At 36.0% G+C, this 12,836-nt stretch overlaps 1 protein-coding gene across 1 annotated transcript; it reads right to left on the reverse strand.

Moving 5' to 3' along the window:
- Positions 1 to 359: 359 nt before the first annotated feature.
- On the reverse strand, positions 360 to 8,534 carry LOC114878690 (elongation of very long chain fatty acids protein-like). The gene is made up of 4 exons (XM_029192784.2): positions 7,821 to 8,534; positions 1,917 to 1,990; positions 1,568 to 1,839; positions 360 to 1,504 (listed from the first exon to the last, which is right to left on the reverse strand). Exons 2-4 carry the CDS (start codon positions 1,963 to 1,965, stop codon positions 998 to 1,000), a joined length of 828 nt encoding a protein of 275 aa, XP_029048617.1. The 5' UTR covers positions 1,966 to 1,990; positions 7,821 to 8,534; the 3' UTR covers positions 360 to 997.
- Positions 8,535 to 12,836: the final 4,302 nt, after the last annotated feature.

The following is a 12,836-nucleotide window of genomic DNA, read 5'->3' on the forward strand; positions in this document are numbered from 1 at the left end:
GTACAGGAGTATAAGTGATACAAGGATGTAAAGGATACAGACATGTAAGGGATGCAGGGATGTAAGGGATGTTGGGATATAAAAAAGGCAGGAATGTGAGGAATGCAGAGATGTAAGGGATGAAGAGATTTAAGGGAAGCAGAGATGTAAGGGATGCAGGGATGTTATGGACACAGTAGTATGAAAGGTACGCGGATGTAAGGGACACATGGATATAAGGGCCACGGTGGTGTCCCCCCGAGGCCTATGAAGCGGAATAAAATAATGAATAACTGGGAAGGGTGGGCAAAATGAGAAAACAAGTTAAGTTATTTAAATAATTTGGAAAGGAAATTAAGTAATTTAAATAAATAACTCACTCGCTTTTTAAAATGATTTATTTACTAAGGCGGATGAAGTGAATACAAGTTTGTGAAACAATTATTTCAATGATTGACTGATTTCTAATAAGATATAATCAAAGGGAATCGAAATTGTGTTTTTTCATGTATTGTAGTTAAATCATGCAAGATTATCATACCGACTGTGCCCTGTACATACAGACTTCTTTTTTACGTCGGGGAAATTTTCAAAAGACACCCCGCCGAGCCTCTGTGGAAGCTGTACCTGTGGGCACTGGTAATAGGCTGAATGGTAAAATGCTGTCCAGTAATCTGCCTTACCAACTCAGTTGGACGTACAGAGTTATTCTATGAGATCGAGGTTGATAACGATCGAAGAATTCTGTTCAACGATCGATCGATTTCTGCGTTATCAATACTTTGAACAAGGCGGAAATTTCAAAAATGATGCGTAAACTTTTACCTAAGAAAAGATCATTTCTTGCCTTTCATTCCGTACAGTTTTCCAGAAATCGCCTAGTTCTTATGTTTGAAGAACGAACACATCCGTTAAACACTCAACAAATCGTTCATTAAATTCATTCTAAAGAACTTTAAATGACTAAATGAACGTGAACAGTCTAGGATGATCAATGATTCGTGTATCCGACGTACTCTCATTCTGGTTTGTTCTTAACCGTACCATTCGTGCATTCTTTCGTAGCATTCACTCGCTTTTTAGTATAGGTTTCAACATAGAACGAGCTAAACATGTAAATGAAGATGAGCGCGTTCAGACAGAGTAGAAACGAGATCGGTTTCGGGAAATTGCATCCATTGAAAAACACCTGCAGATTGTGCAGGAAGATGATACTAAACTGGATCAATTGTAACGTCGTCAAGTACTTCTTCCACCAAAGATATTTGTTCATGTGTGGCCCCATCGAGGAGAGCATGTAGTAGGCATACATGATGACGTGGATGAATGCGTTGATGACACCGAGCAGAGTACCATGACCCCCGGGCAAATAACGTACTCCAATCCAAGCGCAGAATGGCATCAGGGAATGGTGGTAGACGTGCAGGAACGAGATCTGACGTTGTTTCTTCCGCAGAACAAAGAAGACCGTATCCAGCAGCTCGAACAACTTGCACAAGTAATACAAGTGTACACCTCGAGCTATCTGCAAAGTGGAAACCATTTTTCTATAATTATGTGATTATTCTTTAAATTAGAGTAAACTTACCCTAAGAGCCATTGGATTGTTCGAATAATCGACAGGCTGACAGCGGTAACTGTATTGTCCTCCCCATCCAGCCATCAACCCCTCGTAAACGAGATATATGCTGAGCAGTACTTGTATGAAATTGTATAAGATCATAACATTTCTCAATTCGTATGGCTTCTTGTCTTTCATGTACCTCGGTCCGGCTGAAACGCTGAAGTAGACATACGTGACAATGATCATGAACAATGGACCTGGCCCTGTTACCAAAAACCAATCGCTCGTCCGTGGATCTGTAAAAAGAGCATAAACACCCTGTGTATTCGAAGAGATTACTAGATTATAAATGGTGAATGTAAATGCACGTTACCAGGTTTGTTATAGACGATGTCTTTGTACCAATCCACGATACCCGACATTGTTCTTCGTGTTTTTCTGATGAACCTGAAAAGAAGAAAACAGAGGCTTAATATATACAGTTAATCCTTGCTAATTGCTACAAACGTCTATAATCAATGTTGCTGACAACTTCTTAATCGCATTCATGGAATTCCCTCGATCGGAAGATCAAAGTTGTTCATGAAACGAATATCATTAGGGAAAATTGATTAAGTGGGTAAACATCAAAAAAAACTTGTAGCGAAGTACAAGGTGAAATAACTGATAAATATATCATATGGATGTATACAATTATTTTTTAACAAGTTGCAACAGATGAAATACGATTTATCTATTTATCAAAAAAATTGGATTTTCCATTTTATAGTCGAGTACAATGTTTATAAATTCGCGCTGAAATTTGCGTGGGAAGGTGAATCATCAAAATCTCCTGGTCTGAAAACGTCATTGACGAAATCCATCAACATTAACATGAATCAGCGAAAATTAACCAAGTGCCCTTGGATCTGTGATGAAGATACGGGATAAAATGCATCACTTTCTAATTGTTCGAAGCGCAATTAACCTGGACAGAATTGTGCTCTGTCGCAAGAATAATGAAAGTTTTACAGTAAGACAGTATTCTATTTGTAGGAGGCGCTATAACATCTGGACTATAACAGAAGATATTGGTGGATATCAATGATCGTTCATGAAATAGATTTGTTCAACGGTACTATTTCAGAAAGAGTTGCGTAAATTTGAAGGACGGTAATCGAGGCAAGAAACACGCTTCCTAGTTGGTATTAATTAGGTGCTACAATGTATTTATAGCTGATTGATTTCTTCCGGATCGAAGCACGTGTACACCTGCGTAAACCAATTTCGTCGATTACGGCAGTGCTTTTGAACTATTAATCGCCTTGTTCCTTTTTCAGAAGTATCGTGCCGCAGGCTTTGTATCGTTCAATTCCCTTTAAGTTAAAGTTTCTTATGAGAATTTCTAATTCCTTAACGTAAAATGCAACAGAAACTTTATCAAGAATCAATCTGATCTGATGATTAAAATCCAGCAATTAATTTATGATAGAAAATGAAGTTCGATGAAGTCATCAATGAAATCTATGAAAAAACAATAATTCTGCGAACGGTAAATCCAGATTACATGCGTAGGTGGAGTAGGAAGCAGATACCATTTATAACACCTAATATGTTAATACCGTTACAACGCGCATTGTTATTCATATTAGATCGACAAGAATAGAAAACTCATCTTTGTAATTGAAGATATGTTAATCGTTCTATAATGAAACGTAAACCAAATTAGTTGAAGCATTTTGCTTGATTCATTACAAGAGACAAAGAGTTCTTCGAAGTGGTCAGAAAGGAAGAAAAAAGTGGAAAATGTAGTGTTAATATAGTTAGGGAAACTGTTCTCGTAACTGTACATCGTTTCCACTAACTGTACTTTAGACTGTAGGGAATGAAAGATGAAGAAGAGAATGAGGGAAACATCGTGACTCTTAGCTGGTAGAATGACTGGAAGGGGCCAGAAACCTCGAGGAGGAACGCTAGCTAAGAACCAAGGTGAACGAGATCGTTAATGCTCGACCGTTTCTTCTGCGCCCCTTTGCTTTACCTGTCCTATGGTTCGACGACTTTTTTATGTTTAAAACCCGCCCGAAAATCCCCGCGGCTCTCTATAGAAACCCGGAACAGTGCCCTCTCCAACAGATGTCCGAGTGTTTGTATTGTATCTGAACATCAATACGTGATAATTTATTAGTATATCCTTCGACTAAGCCAAGGCTTCATGAATATTAACACTTCCGCAGCTGATAATCTTTTCACTTGCGTAATATTAAAAGTCGAATGCAATGATCTTTCATGTAAAAATGATTATCGCACTATTCTAACATAGAAAAACAACTATAAAAAGAAACTTGCTTCAAAGTATTATTATGGTAAAAGATGAATTCGATATCTATTGTGATTTTCAGAAGATGACATGTCACTTAAAATACCTAACCCGGTCTAATCCTGTACATCGATCACTGTCTTTTCGGTTCGTAAAACGCCTTCAAACGGCAACCCGACTTCTCAGAATCGTTAAAGGTAGAGTAAAAGTAGGCGACTCGTAAATTTCATCGCAACACCAACTCCGCTACATTGCACCTGCAAATTACAATGATTTTGATGTCGCAACGAAAATATTTTCAATCTTCTAGCTCCATTCTCCGTTCTATTAGAGAACGCATTGTTCAGAGTCCTGGAATCGCAGTGCCGAAGGCGAAAATTGATCATTTCAGCTGAGCAAAACACCAACTATTAACACTTTAATGGAATTTATGGCTTTTGTAAGTGAACGTTCTAAAAGAAGATTATTCAGAAATTTTAGCGGACTGAAACCCACTTTAATTACTTTTCACACCTATGCGAGCAATTTTACCAAGCTTCAGACCAACTAGCCAAAGTTAAACATTGAAACGATAAACTTTCAATGGGTCGTCTATAAAATTTCTGCAAAAACTAAATTTCCAGATTATTTCAAGTCTTCGTCAGAGAAGAATTTATGACATAATCCTCCATATATGTACATTTCAAAGATCAGTGATCTTGTTGAGCAAAACACGTCATTTCGGAACAAGGAACAAACTGAAACACGTTTGTGTGAACCGTTAACCATTTGTCAAAGATAAAAGACCGATTCTTCAGGGTTCAAGGTGGCCGAAGTCTACGAAAGCAATACACATATGTAGATACTGTCGGTGGTTAATCCTATGGATATCCTTGAAGAAGGAGCATAGAAGGAAAATGTATCACAACCGGTTGGACAACAAAATGCTTTGCAAACAAACGGGTTGCAATGAAAACAAAATAATAGGTGTTTGTCTGAATGCAATCGATGCTTATGACGCAAAACGGAAACCCGATTGAATTTGAATTACAAATGAAAACAATTTAATTCCAGTTGTTCAATTACTTTTCTTTCTCTGAAATTTTTATTATCTTGAAGATTTCGTAATTTGACACAACGCTCCATGATGAATGACGAAGAAGCATCTTCGATGTCTAATGGGACTTCGTTTCCGTTCACTGCATGTCAGTGATTGCAAAGAGTAGAAACGTAGGTAAACGTGTACGAAAGAAGAAAGGAGCAAGGTTTTTATTTTAAGATCAAACAGCTGAGATAATTTAAGCATTTTGATGCTACTCCACCTTGAAACTACTTCCGTCATAATTTATAGAACCAGAAGCAGCTGAAACCATTTGGTGATATTTCTCCGGATCAAATGCGCTAGTTCAAATGTTTTTGAACCTTTATAATTCGCGAAAAATTTTAGTCTCAGCGTTAGCTAATTTAAACCCAGGTCCAAATGAATAATTAATCGGCTCATCGGAAGTTTGTGTAAATCAAACGAAACCGCTACGTTTATTGATACTTTAATCCATGAATTATTCATAGAGATACATCCAAAGAATGAAATGATCGATCAAAATTTAAAGCTAGATTCGAATGTTTTAAATTTGAATATTGGCAGTTTAGATATCTGTACCAATTGCAAGTGTAGAAAGGTTGAATGAAACACCGTTTAATTTATGTAAGTATGTAACCAGTGGTGCAAGCGGATAGTAATCTCTTGTAGAAAAAAAAATACATAGGAAATATGCAGTAAAATGATTTCTTTCTCACGCACAATTTAATCGACTGTGGTTCTACATCATAGATTTCGCTTTAAAATATATTCACAGCCTGCACACTCATGCCAGAAAAACGTTAATTTCATTATGTTAAAAACGGCAAAAAATGCCTCTACAAATAACAGCGCTGTCTGTTTGCGTCTACACGTAACGAATGCATATTAATCAAATTTTCAACATCGATTTTTCATCAAAATAAACGGGTATGTTTGTTGTGAAACCCATCCACAAATTATGAAAATGATCGAACCATTTAAAAAGTTCATCATATATGAGAATACTTGTTTAACTATTTATTCTACTGTATGTCACTGATGATCTTAGCAATTGATCGATAAAACTTCCAGAATAATTGAATAATCAGAAACAAAAAACGAAAACTTGGTTAGATGATGTTCACGTTTCGATCAGCAGAGGTTTTCAAATTACACCTCGTTGGCATAATAGTGAAACGAGAAGCTGCGTTCTTCCGTTTAATCGCGTTTTGCTTTCTGCCTTGGTTTTATGGACGAAGGGCGCGACCGTAACCGTGAATGAAATCAATTCGAGCGGCAAAAACAGACTTTGGAACGAACTGGTACCTGGTAGCTGTGGATTCCAGTTTCCGAACCAAACGTAACAAATAATTTCATCTGGACCGACTACATTTTTACGAGTAAACTTTCCCATAAAAAATATTAAATCACATATTGTTTTTCATCGTAATTCATCCATGCACTTTCAAAATTTCAGGTATATCATTTACCGATCACGAAATGAGAAAATTTCTTTTGTTTTCGACCGTAATTCATCAAAGCACTTTCGAAATTTCAGATATATCCTTTTAATGCATTTCGGTTAAGGAATTTTTATAGGCAGTTTAAAAAATCTTCGTTTACTTTTTTTGTTACAAGATTAGTGCATTTTATGGTAATAGTATCTTTTTGCTTCGATATCATCTTCAATTCCAATAAAAAGATTTAGATGATCTGTTATTTGTAAATTACCATTTATATGTATAGAAATCACTGCGAGCAATTGGTTAAACGTGGCACGCGTTGAACTAATTAAACTTCACTAAATAAATTTCACGGTAAGCAGCTCATTAAGCATCGGAAGTACTGTAATTCACGTATTCGTTTGCACAAAATCAGCAATTGTTTGATTGCAATAACTATAATTTGTTGTTTTACTAATCCACGAAAGGAACGTTTAGAAAATTTGGAAATAATAAAAAATATACAGGGGCAATAAATCGAATTTTCACACATCAAATGTATAACATCGTCTTCCGTTAAATGTAAAAGCTCAGGATGAATCATTAAAAGATGATCGATCGAGAAGAAAAAAGTGAAAGAAACGACGGATTCCCCAAACGTCAAGCAATAATTCAAGGAAAGAATCATTTAAAATCAGCATTCGTTAAAGTCGTGTGCGATATTATGCAAAATTTTGCGGATTCAGCAACGTTACATTTGAACGAGCGAACGCTGTCGTTCCATTTTATTTGTAAGAATTAAAACAATTGTGCAACGCGATAAGAATACAAATTCTTTGTGCAAATGCAAAAATATTTTCTGTTGCCGCGCGAAACAAATCATTTGTAATTGTGCATCGCTGTTTTATTACTTACTAAATTTGAAGAATTTCTTCTTCGATCGTTTTGTTGGAAGAATATTATCCGATGATTCGAGATGCGTTTAGCAAGACTTGATTCATTATTCAGAATCTTTATTTCCCGCTGTTCAAGTATTTAAACACAACGACAATTGAGCAAGTATCACCAAGTGATTTCGTATTCTTGCTCGCATGTAATTACTATTTTGCAATGTACACAACGCCGATGCATCGAATTTCGAAAGCTGCTTGTCTCGAAACGAGTAGACGATTGGCCACTGATAAAACTTCTTACCAAGTCAAGTACAAGCTCTCACTTTATCATACTCTTTTCTTTTAAATAATGTAATTAAAAGTTTTCATGGAATTTGACTTTTGCAATTTTACCGATGGTAATACGATATAATGTATGTCTTATTAAACACGTCTGTTGTTACTGTGGTATTTAACGTGTTAATAGAATTATGTTTGAAAGTTTCGTTAAGCATACGATGTAAAATTATGAATTTTTAAACTGTAATTAGTATGTGTTTTAACAGATCGAGATATCTTTCAACATATCAGTTACTAAATTAACGAAAGTTAAAATGAAACTCACCCTTATCCCGAAGAAATTGTCGAAAAATCAGCGAAAGTTCCTCTTTAACAGGTTGTCCCGTTCAAAGGAATGGCGGCGTTTGAATTCACCCTTCGCTCAATTGCTGTCGATGCACCTCTACGAACGACTGTTCCTTCCGTTGTTCGATGGACGGATACCGGTTCTTGAATGGAACCAGGGGGAAAATTCGTGATCTTGTTGCTCGAATCGAAGGATGTGGAAGGAAGAAACAATCGCATCGGGTTGTTGGTGCCGAGCGATAAGCGAGATGTATCCGAACAGGAGGATGCTAACTGACCATTCGATGACCACTGCGAGTTAACTAGAACTAGTCAGTTTGTCTGTCGGCTATACACCACTGACTAACAAACGAACGTCACGTACGTTGGCAAGGTTCCTCTCTTTCCCTTTTAACTCGACTACGAACGATATTCCTCCACCGTCTGACGATACAAAGCCGTGCAGTCGTAGCCTTATATCCCTTCCAGGTAGGCTGATTCGCGATTACGCTGGACGATGGAGCCGATGTAAGATGATGTCGAAGCGAAACCAAGCTGGCTTCTTCGTCTCTCCTCACCTCCCTTTGCTTCTTGTCTGCGTCAGTATTTTCGACCGATTTCAAGCTCGATCGTCAGCCGTTTTCTTCTTTCAATAATAATAATTAGTCGTCGTCACCTTTCCTCTTTTTACTCGGCTTTCCATCGTATTTCGTTCTTATACCGTGTAGACAATCCGGCAGGTACCACGGAATTCCGAACATCCTGACACATTTTTCAAAGGGTTAGTTGCTGCTAAATAATACTATAATATATGGCAAATTCTGTAGTTACACACCCAGAAAATAAAGAGAAAGTAAGCAGCTTATAAGAAATCAACACAATTTTTTACATATTTGGAATCAATTGTTACGATGTACGAAACCCATTTCTCACTTTAGAAACAATGTAACATTGCATTATAAACGGGATTTAAGCTGCTAATTTATTACAAACAAATGCAACTCCCACGATACCCAGACTGTTTTCATAATCAATTTTACTTTGCTACATCTATTGAAATGCATTAGTGACAAAGTTGATATGCTAATTACAATAGGTAAAGGTGCAAGCATTGCTGCAGACATGTGCAATAATATATGCTACAACGTATTGCACAAGTAATTAATGGAGCAGGCAATTAAAAAATAATAAATTAACTTGGTGTTTAAATTTTTAGAGAGACCCATCTTCCATATTATTGGAAATCCTGTCATGTACCTAATTGAAAACCATCGTATCAAGCATTCGAAATTTTAGATAAAAATAACGACACGCTGAGGATAAGGTTAGTCCAAAATTAAAAATACTACCTAATGAAACTTTCAATAGCTTCAGTGTGGTGACTTTACATCGTTGTAGATCTAAAACCGGTCTCATCTGAATATTTTTGGAAACTCAGCATCCCAAGATGAAAAATAAGTTAATCGGTAGTCGTGAATTAAAAGATTCTACGTGTAATTTGCAATTCAGAATTTATCGATGGTAATTAAAATTAACAGGGTTTCTTGGGTCATTGACATTTATATCGAATAATAACAAAACTGAGGAATCCGTAATATATAAGTAAGAATATAATATACCAGTTCAATAAGAAAAATTAGGCAAAGTAAAAAGTTGATATCCTAAACACTGAGCGTCGCTGATTTTCTGGACGAATACTTGATATCTATTAAACGCGCTGTTTCATAAAAATCGATGATCACCTCGTAGAGAAATGCAATGTCGAGGAAACGATAATGCGCAAGAATATATGATTTTGCATAAATCTTTACGTATTTACCAGTGGTATTAAATCTTTAACATACCTATTTCAGGATAATTGAAAGCAGTAAATGAATATTGCAATTTGTGAAAAAAGTGAATAGATACGTTCTGAAAGTATAATATGACGGAAAATTTACGCATTGGTTTTAAACAAAAAAAATAATCTACATTTATAAGGCGGTCAGTTTGCAATCATATTATTATACATGTTTGTATGTACAGAAAAATTTCAAAAACTACTTATGCGATTGATACCAAATTTTAACAGTAGCTTCCTTGCCTTCTCTGGAGTGACATATTATTTTAATAAACTGTGGAAACTATCAGATTTTATTCTGCCTATCCGTGTGCAATCGTGACAACGTACTCATTATGTAGTATGGGGTCGCCGCTTTTCTACTGTTTCTGCAGGCAGCAATACCTACTTTTCTGAAATACTAGAGATTGATCACCAAAAAATAATACAACAATTATTGCTTCAAATTCTCGAATTTTCTATTTATGAGAGCGGGCGAAGCCGCGACGGGGATGCTAGTAACTAATAATAAGTAAATTCTAGATATTCAGAATTGCATTTAGGAGATACATACATGTTATCCAGCAGTCACGAAGTACCTACCAGTAGTTCTAGTAATTGTATGAACGGACCATTCAAGGTTTCACACACTTCTCATTGAAATATTACGAACCTTACATTTAGAAATTATTATACATACCTTGAAGTGTGACCAAAGCAGTATCGGACATTCATCAAACACCTGTCAGTAATTTGAGCTATTGAATAAACGAACCATTCAAGGTTCCATACACCACTTTTGATTCAAATATTCTGAACTTTGCTTTTAGAAAGTCGCCGTTTACAATTAAGGAAAAAATGGCAGAGTACGTAAACGCACTCATCAAGTAGCTGTCAGTAATTGAAGCGATTAAGTAAACGAAGCATTCAAGGCTTTGCGTACTACTTTCGATTGGAATACGAATAATGCATTTAGAAGGTACTTGCTGCAATTAAATTCATAAGCATCCATTGAGTGGTCGTTCATTTTTAATTATAGTTAAAAAGTCAAATAGAATATATATTAGTACATTAAAGATGTTGAAACTTTCAGTTCGCAGTGCTAAGGAGAACCGCCATTGGTTTAATCAATGAAATTCTCTGACTAAGTGTTTGTATACATTCCTTGAATATAAGAAGCTTACTTTAATCGGATAAGTAAATAGTCATTTGAGCAATCGAATACTACGATTCATCTTGCTTTCAGTGCATCCTTGATTATCCAAGGAAAAAAAGATTAGAAAGGAATTTACGTTATAATAGAAAAGTTGTCGACGATAACTATTTATATTCCACGTTTTCCAATCAAGTCGACATAAAGATGCATCAGTTTAAAAGCGTACAAAGTGAACTTATCTATCAATAGCTGGAAGTCTCACATTGCAAAAGATTTATAGACTTCAAAATGTTTGCTGTAACGAAGAGTCATTAAAGAGTAGCGTCACAAATTTGACTTCAATGGAATAATTAATAAGCGAAGAGTGATGAAAATGTGTTCAACGCCAGCGAAGTTACGATAGTAGTAATAAAGAGTATTTGCAACCGGAGTCGTTGCAAATTAGCAAATGAAGAATAATGTGAAAGTTTTGCAATTTGCAACAACGCTAACGCAATTAAATGAAAAAATTCTGGAGGATGAGCCTTTGTTTTCCAAAACGATGCTTCGACGACTTTAGCCTCTAGGATTGAATCTATATAAAAATCTCAAGGTTTCTGAACACGGTTGGACTGATCGTGAGTTCTAGAGGACGGAACTAAATGACGACGCATTTTTAAGTTGAAAAAGGAAGAAGACAAAAGACCACCTCGGACTTGGAGGAAAAATCATCAAGTATCCAGTGATTCCGTTGCGTAGCAACGCGCGACATGTAATTTTTCCCGATTAATCATGCAATTATAGTGAATTACAGGTGGTCGATTACATCCGTTTCGAAGGAGTTGGAGTATCTTCAGAGGTACACTTGAAAGTTTGCCGCGTGAAGGACTCGCGAAGGACTTTGTAACTGGGTACGCTTTTATTGCGCGTATCCTACCGCCTTTGGGATGAATTTTATGTTCGTGAAAGAATGCAAAGCCGCAAAAAATCGATTGCAGTTTCTTGTCATTTTCTTTCGAGACCTGACTTCAACTGCACGAGAGAAAGAAACGAGGCTAGGGTATATGTATATCTGTCTCGCGAGTTTGATGCTTATAATCGTAGACGAAATTAAACAAAATAGTAGGAGAGATATGTAGGCAACTGCAAAATTATACTCAACAAAAGTACAGGGTGTTTCAAGAAATTTATGGTAAATTTGACAAAGCAAGAATGGAGCGATAACTTTGGCTTAAAATGAAAAGTATACTTTTGAAATAGACGACATTTGGTAAGTTTAAGAAACTTTGACTGTTGTAATAACTAAAACCAATCTCGAAACTTTGTACACGTTTTCCTCGAGACTGTTGGCAGAGTTGGTGGTAAATGTTTCTCGGACACCGTTTGCCTTGAAATTTTCACAACTCTTTCAAAAGAGATGTATCTTCGGTTGAATATCAGCATTTCTTTGCTACCCTTAAAACTTTTCAAAAATGAAAATATATTAAGATATTTCTTTTTTTTCTTAAAAGATGCTTAATGAACTCGTTTGAAACAGTACCCTGTAATTTTTCTGCACGAATAGGTTAATTGCCCGCCCTAGATAGCATTCATAACGTCGGCTTAAGAATAACCGTAGGGTAGCCTTGAAAAGCAGCAAGGTTAAAGTTGACGTACAACGTCAAACGGTGTAATCTCCTTTGAGAGGAAAGATAAATAATTTACTTCCAGAGATTGATTTAATAACGAATGTATCAGGTTGTCTCCTATGTTTCTACGGTATCTTCAAATTGACATTCATAGTGGAATATTAGACTTACCCTTTACCACGTGTCATCTTGGTCCACCTGGAATACGTTCTTCATAATATGAAAAATTGTTCTGTGCAAAACCTGAGTGGTTCAGAGTGGGACATAACACGATGCAAATATTTTTTGAACGGGTGTAGGCGTAAAGAAGGTTTGAAGGTCAATTTCGTTTTTTTATAGTAGAATGTCATGTGTTCATACATTCAAGGCTATATATGACGATGAAATAAATATTCTTATATTCGCTATTCTTTAGTGTACTTTTTCATTTGTTTT

The sequence above is a fragment of the Osmia bicornis genome, chromosome 2, assembly GCF_907164935.1.
Source record: "Osmia bicornis bicornis chromosome 2, iOsmBic2.1, whole genome shotgun sequence".
Taxonomy (NCBI): domain Eukaryota; kingdom Metazoa; phylum Arthropoda; class Insecta; order Hymenoptera; family Megachilidae; genus Osmia; species Osmia bicornis.

Coding starts and splice junctions, on each gene's coding strand:
- LOC114878690 (XM_029192784.2), bottom strand. CDS start 1,965: ATGTCGGGTATCGTGGATTGGTACAAAGACATCGTCTATAACAAACCT. Junction 1,840..1,916: donor CATCGTCTATAACAAACCTG/GTAACGTGCATT, acceptor CTCTTTTTACAG/ATCCACGGACGAGCGATTGG. Junction 1,505..1,567: donor ACAATCCAATGGCTCTTAGG/GTAAGTTTACTC, acceptor TCCACTTTGCAG/ATAGCTCGAGGTGTACACTT.